Source organism: Gekko japonicus, unplaced genomic scaffold (genome assembly GCF_001447785.1).
Source record: "Gekko japonicus isolate JY-2015 unplaced genomic scaffold, Gekko_japonicus_V1.1 scaffold84, whole genome shotgun sequence".
NCBI classification, from domain to species: Eukaryota; Metazoa; Chordata; class Lepidosauria; order Squamata; family Gekkonidae; genus Gekko; species Gekko japonicus.
In genome coordinates, this window is record NW_015159712.1 from 1,862,566 (window position 1) to 1,871,359 (window position 8,794).

An 8,794-nucleotide genomic window follows, 5' to 3' on the forward strand; every position below is an offset into this window, starting at 1 on the left:
AAAACTCCTCTGATTTAATTTCAGTCTGTTGATTCCGGTCAGATTCTGGGGCAACAGAAAACAACTCCACACCATCCTCTATATGACAGCTCTTCAAGTACTTGAAGATGGCTATCATATCACTTCTCACTCGTCTTCTCTCAAGGCTAAACATTAACGAGCTCCTTCAACCTTCCAGTTTTCAAAGAGAGGCTAGATGGCCATCTGTCAGCACTGATTCTGTGAACTTAGGCAGATCATGAGAGGGAGGGCAGGAATGGTTGCATCAGTGCTTAGTTCTCGTGGCCCTTTCTTACAGGCCCAGGGAAAGGATGATCACCACTTTGGGATCAGGAAGCATTTTTTCTCCAGGCCAGTTCGGCCAGGGATCCTGGAAGGTTTTTGGGTTTTTTTGCCATCTTCTGGGCATGGAGTGGGTTTCACTGGGAGGGGAAGGTAGTTGTGAATTTCCCACACTGTGCAGGGGGTTGGACTAGATGACCCTGGAGGTCCCTTCCAACTCTATGATTCTATGAAATAATTTATTGAGTCCAATTGATTAAATTAAGAGGCTAGACAAGTCTCTGAGCTTTCACTCTCCCTCTCTTTGTCCACCACCCTTTCCCTAATATCCTTGCTCTTTTTATACTATTGGGGGGAAGAGCTTGTTCTTTTTAACTTTTACTTGGCAAACCCCACCTGCAGGATACATTTAAGTAGGTTCTGAAAATGTATAAGAAAGGAGAAGTGCAGCTGTTGGGAGGCAGCGAATTCCAAATAAAAAAGGAGAAAAGACAGAAGCATGAAATGGAATATGTAACCCGAGGTTTAACCAAAAGGGGAGTTCTGGCACAGTGAGGATGACAGGAGGCATGATATCCTCTCTTTTTGATAGGGAGCCAATTTAATGACAAAAATAGTGCCTTGTTTGGTTGTAATAAGGAAATGGAAACAGAAGAACAAGTATAGAAAAAATGAAATGGGGGGGGAGGGAAATCTAACTAGCTGCAGCATCAAGAATGGAAATGAAGGTGAAGTTAAGAAACAGTCAAATCAGCAAAGATAATTATAGTAGTTAAACTAGGAGAACCGGAGAGTAAGCCACTATTTTTGCAGTGAGTGAAGGCAAAACAAATTTTAGCAATATTTAAAACACGAATGGGCAAACTTTTTCAATACATTAAAGAAAACAAGAGATCAGAGGGGTCACAGGATTTCATGGTTCCTCAGTGGGGGAGAAGAAAGAATAGTACCATTCTCAGAGAGCAAGAAATAAAAACAAGATAGTAGTGGTGCAGATGCAGAAGGAAGACAGAACAGCACAGTTTTCACAATTAAGTATAAGCTAGTGAGAAAACAGCCAGTCAATATGCATCAGCAAGAAAAAAAAGATTAGAGGCAACGAAGTACACCCTGTAAATCGGCAGGACAGAAATTATAGATGAACAGATTGGTACTATAGCTAAAAGCACCTTCTTTCAATTACATCTAGCTCACATGTTGGACCACTATTTAGACTCTGCTGACCGAACCACACTGATCCATGCTACTGTAAACTCCAGACTGGACTGGTATAACACATTGTATTTAGGGCTGCCTTTGAAGATGTCTTGGAAACTTCAGCTGGTGCAGAGTATGGCAGCAAGACTCCTGTCTGGAATTCAGCTGCTTGGAACATATAACGTCAGTGCAGCATTAACTGCACTAGCTTCCTATCTGCTTCTGGACCTAATTCAAAGTGTTTGTTATCACCTTTAAAGCTCTCGCATATCTCTTGAGCTGCATCTCCAGTATATTCCCATGCACCAACAGGGCTCTTCAGATAAACATCTCCTCACAGTACCCTCTCCTAGGACAGTCGTTTGGCAGCAGTCCACTCACAGGCATTCTTTGGGGTAGATTCAGAGTGGATGCAATGGGTGCCTTCACTTGCTGCATTTAGGAAGGTATGTCTGTTCTATTTCAGAGGGCATTTGGTATAGGGTAAAATGTTTTTGGCAGTTTTAACTGCATTGTTTTTTAATTACAGGTACTGGTTCCTGTTTAATTGTGTATTGGTTTTAATTTACTGGACACTTAAGTGTTTTTGTTGTTTTGTTAGCCACTCTGAGTTTACAGAGACAAGGCAAAGTATAAATATTTTAAATAAAATGAACAATAGGACCAAGAAAAAGGAGAGAAAGTGAAGAAAACCTGGGAATGCCAAGCAGATGCCCTACCACTGAGCCACAACCCCTCCCTAAGTTTTTTTACTCTACCAATAATCTACAGTCAAGTCAAATAGGAGATACTGGAACAATGTAAGAGGTAGGGAGATCTGGATTCAGTGTTCACGAATGGTCAAACTATGTGAGACTTTAAAGAATTATTTAAAGTCTTGTGAAGCTGGTTCTAACCCATGAAGTTCACTGAGAGGCTCTGGACAAATTACAGTTTCTCAACCAACCTAACTGTAAGTGCTGTTAGGATTAAGAAGGGATAAACATTGCCTTGAACTCCTTGGTGCTAAATATCTAACACTCTTTAATTATAAAATAGATTTTAGGATGGGAACCAATGGTTTCCTCTCAGAACAAAAATATTGTGCTGCCCTCTGCTGACCAGTTCAGCAAATCATAGCATGTCAAAAGATCTCCAGGAGACTTCTAATGGAAAGTACCTCCCTTGTTCCCCTCTCCTAATGTAGTCTCTTAAACCAAAAAACCCTAGTGGTCAATCAGTCTCTCCTTTAAAATCATAAATGGTCTTAAATGCATGAACCAATAGGTTAAAGTGCCAGGATGGTGCAAAAAATTGTGCTTTGTTTCTTTACAGCATCTTCTCTAATTTTTGACTTTGGATACTACTAGAGGATGCTTAAGCAATTTGCCTTTCCTTTCGTCTTTGCAGCATCCCAAGTGGAACCATCTCACCTCATTCTGCATATTCCGTTTTGGCAATACATTTTGAATGCTACAAAGCAGCACAGGGCACTTCTGCTTTCCTTCCATTACAGAATGTCTAAATTCACTTGTACTGAAAACTTCTATTGAACCAAATGAGGAGATACAAGAAAAAGTCAAATCTCTCCCATTTTTATCCCACCCTTTCTCAGAGGAACTCAGGGCAGCATGAAACTCTCTGGTTTCATTTTATCCTCAAAAGTGGGGAAATAAATAAGATATAACAGAAACCAGAGGGAGTGTCCGAAGCATACACAAATATTTGCTTTTACTCCTTTAAGGAGTAAAAGGAGCTGCGGTGGCTCTAGTGGTTAAGACGCTGAACTGCAGGCTGTGGAAGGTCAGTAGTTCAGCAGTTCGAGACCCAGGGGTAACGCATGATGGAGTGAGCTCCCGTTTTTAGTTCCAGCTCCTGCCAACCTAGCAGTTCGAAAGCAAGAAATTGCAAGTAGATAAATAGGTACCACTTCGGCGGGAAGGTAACAGCATTCCGTGAGCCTTGCTGTTTAGTCATGCCGACCACATGACCACGGAAATATCTTCAGACAGCGCTGGATCTTCGGCTTTGAAATGGAGATGAGCACCGCAACCCTAGAGTCGGACTCGACTGGCTTTCGAGCAAGGGAACCTTTACCTTTACTCCTTTAAGACTGAGCAAATCTGACAGTGATATCAAGCAGAAACTATTACAGAAGTACTCTTCTGCAAAAAGTGTGCAATTATACGGCACCTAAATAACCATCAAGCAAAAGAGGTCTGTTATTTGAGGGGACAATCAAGTGGGTTCTAGTGTCAAAAGTAAGCTAGTGACTCACATTCTCAAGTTCTTGGTGTGGATTCTCTGAGATCTGTAGAGCTGTTATCCTGGCTCGTTTGTAAAGTTCTTCACTGTGTTCACCTGCAGCTTCATGTTTCCGTTTTGGAGAAGTATGGCCCAAGTGGGACTGCCTTGGCACTGCAAAAGGGTAAAGATTAAAACATTCTTCTAGCTCCTGCTCCAGAGATTCAAATGCTATTGTCTAGACATGCAAGTATTTGCAATAGTGGGTAGACACTGCAATGCAATGCTCACACAGAACAAACTAGATCCAGACTCCCCTTTATGGTACTGATTCAGACTTCAGAATTTACCCTTTCTCTTTCTACCCTGAGCATTCAAAAATGAGCTTTAACAGGTGTGAATTGCAGCTTTCCTACTTAAATATCTCATCAAAGCCTGCCCAGACATGTGCCAAAGGGCTTAAAGAATGTTTCACTGATTAACTTAGCTGCTTAGTCTTACAGATCTTCTAGAGAGAGACTTCACTGGGTTTCTCAGAAAGTCTAATAGAGACAAAAAAAAGTTATATCTTGCTTCCTGTACCCCTTGTGTAACCAGCCAGTTATGGTCTTCAAGTGCCCATTAAAAGATTCATGTAATTTATGTACAACTCCTACTCACTTGTACTAGTACTGCTTCCCTGTCCCACAGAAGGGTCTATGGCTGGGTTGTTGAGGTCTTCCATGCAGGAAGGGACAGAGGCCAATAAACCTGTAAAAAGTAACATAATGTCTACTAAAGAAAGGCATTACTTTTCATTGACACACAGACATACTACTGGGTATGTTAATCTGGGTTAAGACTGAGGTATTGGCCTGTAGGACATCCCATCGCCTTTCTTACATCTGAGAATCAGAATACTGACCCTTTGAAGAGTCGTCTTAGTTTTTAAAATCTGACAGTTGCAACTAATTTATATTTAATGGTTGAAGATGTTTATACACTTCTGTTGTATACTCAAAACAGTTTCCAAATATAATCCCATAAACAATGAAACCAACAACAGATACACACAATCAGCATAACAGCAGGTCAATTTCCAAAGGCCCTTTTAAATAATTCAGCCATATATCCCTTCCCCCAAAGACTATCAGACATGACATTTCCCTATGCATCCCATGCCAAAGGACTAGGGCTGCCATTGAAAAAACACAAATACAAGTTGAAACAATCATAACCTCCCTCAGCATTAGGACTGTTAACATATCTTATTGCTGTGGGCATGGTATTCTTGGAGGCTCATACTCATCTAGAGATGGTATAGTAGGCAAGGCACGGTGTCCAGGTAGCTGAGAAGCACCTGGCTGCACTGAATAAGTAGAAATCCCCAGGGCCAGATGGCATGCACCCAAGAGTGCTCAAAGAACTTTCTAGAGAGCTTGCAGAGCCTTTGTCCATCATTTTCCAGAGCTCTTGGAGGATAGGAGATGTGCCACAAGACTGGAGTAGGGCAGATGTTATCCCAATTTTCAAAAAAGGGAGGAGGGATGACTCAGGAAACTACAGGCCAGTCAGTTTGACCTCTGTCCCAGGGAAGATACTGGAACAGATTTTAAAGGGATGGATCTGCGAGCATCTAAAAGACAACTTGGTAACTTGGAGAAGTCAGCATGGATTTGTCCCCAACAGGTCCTGCCAGACCAACCTCATTTCCTTCTTTGAGTGACGAGCTTACTGGATCGAGGGAATGCTGTTGATGTTGTTAACCTGGATTTCAGCAAAACGTTTGACAGGGTTCCCCATGTAATCAACATGGGCCAATGCTATGCTGGGGATCATTAGGAAGGGAATTGAAAACAAATCAGCCAGTATCATAATGCCCCTGTATAAATCAATGGTGTAACCTCATTTGGAGTACTGTTTACAGTTCTGGTCACCACACCTCAAAAAGGATATTGTAGCACTGGAAAAAGTGCAGAAAAGGGCAACTAGAATGATAAAAGGGTTGGAACACTTTCCCTATGAAGAAAGGTTAAAGCGCTTGGGGCTCTTTAGCTTGGAGAAACGACGGCTGAGGGGTGACATGATTGAGGTTTATAAGATTATGCATGGGATAGAGCAGGTAGAGAAATTAGTACTTTTCTCCCTTTCTCACAATACAAGAACTCATGGGCACTCAATGAAATTGCTGAGCAGTCGGGTTAGAACAGATAAAAGGAAGTACTTCTTCACCCAAAGAGTGATTAACACATGAAATTCACTGCCACAGGAGGTGGTGGCAGCTACAAGCATGGATGGCTTCAAGAGGTCCATCAGTGGCTATTAGCAACAAGGTATAGATAGGAACTTTCAGTCTGGGCCAAGTGATGCACTGTATTCTTGGTGCTTCGGGGGGGGGGCAACAGTGGGAGAGCTTCTAGTGTCCTGGCCCCACTGCTGGACCTCCTGATGGCACATGGTATTTTTGGCTACTGTGTGATAGAGTGTTGGACTGGATGGACCATTGGCCTGATCCAACATTGGCTTCTCTTATGTTCTTATGACAGATAATCCCAACAGGCCCCTGAGAACCTGGAACAGCTCTTCTGGCCTACACTGTGCAGATGCAATGGTGGTGGAAAAGTTCTGTTTCTCTGCCACCCTCACTGTCATACAGTACAAATTAAAAGGAGAATTTGCTTGTGTCTTAGATTCATCCTGAGTCTTCCTCCACTGTTGCTCTAGCCATCTCGCTTGCCTTTTCATAGCTCACATCTCAGTAAACCAAGGGACCACTTTGGCTCTAATACTTGAGAGAGGGTGCATGGGAGAGATCATGTCAATTACCTCATTCCAACAGGAGCACCAACCATATCAATAGGAAAATCCCCTAGAGCCATCAGAAAGCCATTCAGATCCATATTCCCAGAACCACAGTATACCAGCTAATAGGGCTAAGTCTACTTTTCTCCAAACACCTGCCTTTCCAGCCAGCATTATCTTAATTTTGTCTTGATTCAGCTTTAGCTTGTTCTCCTACAGACACTTGATCAGAGTCCAAGTAATGGTCCAAAAGCATGATGACACCCAGCACCACCACTTGGATAATTCTACTAAATGGCTACTCACAGATAAGAAACAGCACGGGACAGAGGTGAAGCCACTGGGGCACCCCACAAGTCAACTCCCAGGGGACCAATTCTATATCTTGCCCTCACCACTCCCTGCATTCTAGTGAAGAGGAAGGGATAGAAGCTGTTTTAAGGCCACCTGCTGTGCTAGGCAATGTCAAAGGACTATATGGCACTATAGCATCAAATGCTGCTGATTTTAACAAAGTTAGCAGTAAAGCATGACCTCAGTCCATCTTCATAAGCAGATAGCAGATCATCTACCAGAGCTAACAGTGCCACCTTGGTTCCAAAGCCAGGCCAAGCCAGATCAAAAGGGTCAAGGGCAAACGAATAATCTAGGAAAGCCTGAAGTTTTTTTGCCACAACCCACCTATTGCCTTATACAAAGCTATCCATACATGCATAACAAACTGTCCTTTCAACCCCTCTATTAACTGATTCGTACAACCACTGGAGTCTGCTGAATTTAATGAGAGATTTTATCTGCAAAGAACCTAGCAAAATATTCTGCAAATAATCTAGCAGAGTCTTATTCCACTTGTTTAGGCACTGCCAGGATACGATAATTGAGCCAAATGAGATTCTGTAGACATAGTGGTAACAGAAAAGAAAGCTTCACGGATGTCATCGGCACCTCTTAGCCTTCCAAATTGGCTTTATGGTATCGTCCGATTTGGTTTGAGTCTTCATCTAAAAGAACTGTAATCATCTTCCAACCCTTCTTAGTTATTTCAGCTCATTAGTAAAAAAGGAATCCGCAGGCCCTTTTTAAGGGAGGGAGGAAGCTGCATTTATATAGAAATTTTTTTGGTGATATGCCCAAACATATACCAGTTGAACAGGGAGGTTTGTTCAAGTAGTTTCTATTGAATCACAAGATTAAGAAAGCCCTATAAAAATTCAAAGGGGCCTTTATGAGGCAGAGCACACCAGCATTTCCATTGAAAGAAAAACAGGGAAGATATCTGTCTGTCACTATTTCAACATGGAAATGATGAAAGGTATATAAAGTAACATACACATTTCCTATGAACACTGGGATAAAAGAGAATGGGATTAAGGTGCTGTATAGGCTATATTATACCCCTGTTAGATTGGCATGAATGTTCAATCCAGTACCAAGTAAATGCTAGTTATAAAGATCCAAGTCTGGCTCTTTTAGAGATCTTATCTACATCAGCACCACATATATTCAGAATTTTAATGTTAAGTATGTTGACAGCAGTCAGAATCTCAATTGCTCAGTACTGGAAAAAGAAAAGTCTCCTACATATGCATGACCGGCCTAAGAAAATATGGTATATGATGCTTATGAACAAACAAGTTGCTAAGTATCAGAGAGATAGGAAATTTCACAGGCAAGAAATGTTCATAAAACAATGGCATGCACTTTTAAGTGACTCTTAGACTAGGGGCTCTGTGAGAAGCCCAAGAAGAGCCAGAAAGCAAAGGCCCTAGGCTCTTTGTCTTCCCCGTAAAGTAATTTGATCTCGACAAGAAAAACCACATAAATACAAAGGGTTTTAAACGGGGGATTATATTTACTTGTTTTATAAGAATTATGAAGCCAGAATCCAAGCAGGGGGTTGGGGACTATCCAGTGTTTTGCACGGAGTGTCACATGTATGACTATCTGCCCACTGGACAGAGGTCTTGGGTGTGTGCTCGGTGCAAGGAGCTCCTGGTTCTCAGGGAACGTGTTTGCTCCCTTGAGGCCAAGGTGGCTGACCTGGAGAAGCAGAGACAGTCAGTTAGGTGCACAGAAAAGACTCTCGGGGACTTGTTAGATACATCCCACTCTGGATCCCCACTGGTGGACCTCCTGGTGGCACTCTGGATCCCCACTGGTAGACCTCCTGATGGCACTGGTATTTCTGGCCACTGTGTGACACAGAGTGTTGGACTGGATGGGCCTTTGGCCTGATCCAACATTGGTGTCTCTTATGTTCTTATGATCTGGCAGCCCCGACACTGTCAGGGAGCATGAGGGTCTAGGGGAA

The 8,794-nt window shown here is 42.4% G+C and overlaps 1 protein-coding gene across 2 annotated transcripts in view; it reads right to left on the minus strand.

Annotated features, from left to right (window-relative positions):
• CRY2 (cryptochrome circadian clock 2) overlaps positions 1–8,794 on the minus strand; it is a 44,435-nt gene that overhangs the window by 2,684 nt on the left and 32,957 nt on the right. For both annotated transcript variants that reach the window (XR_001482443.1, XM_015408956.1), the window contains exons 10-11: positions 4,363–4,452; positions 3,737–3,876 (exon numbers count right to left, since the gene is read on the minus strand). Coding sequence is in view for 1 of the 2 variants with exons in the window: in XM_015408956.1 (XP_015264442.1) it covers positions 3,737–3,876; positions 4,363–4,452 (230 nt within the window). In the remaining variant the exon portion in view is untranslated. The remainder of the gene's footprint in view (positions 1–3,736; positions 3,877–4,362; positions 4,453–8,794) is intronic.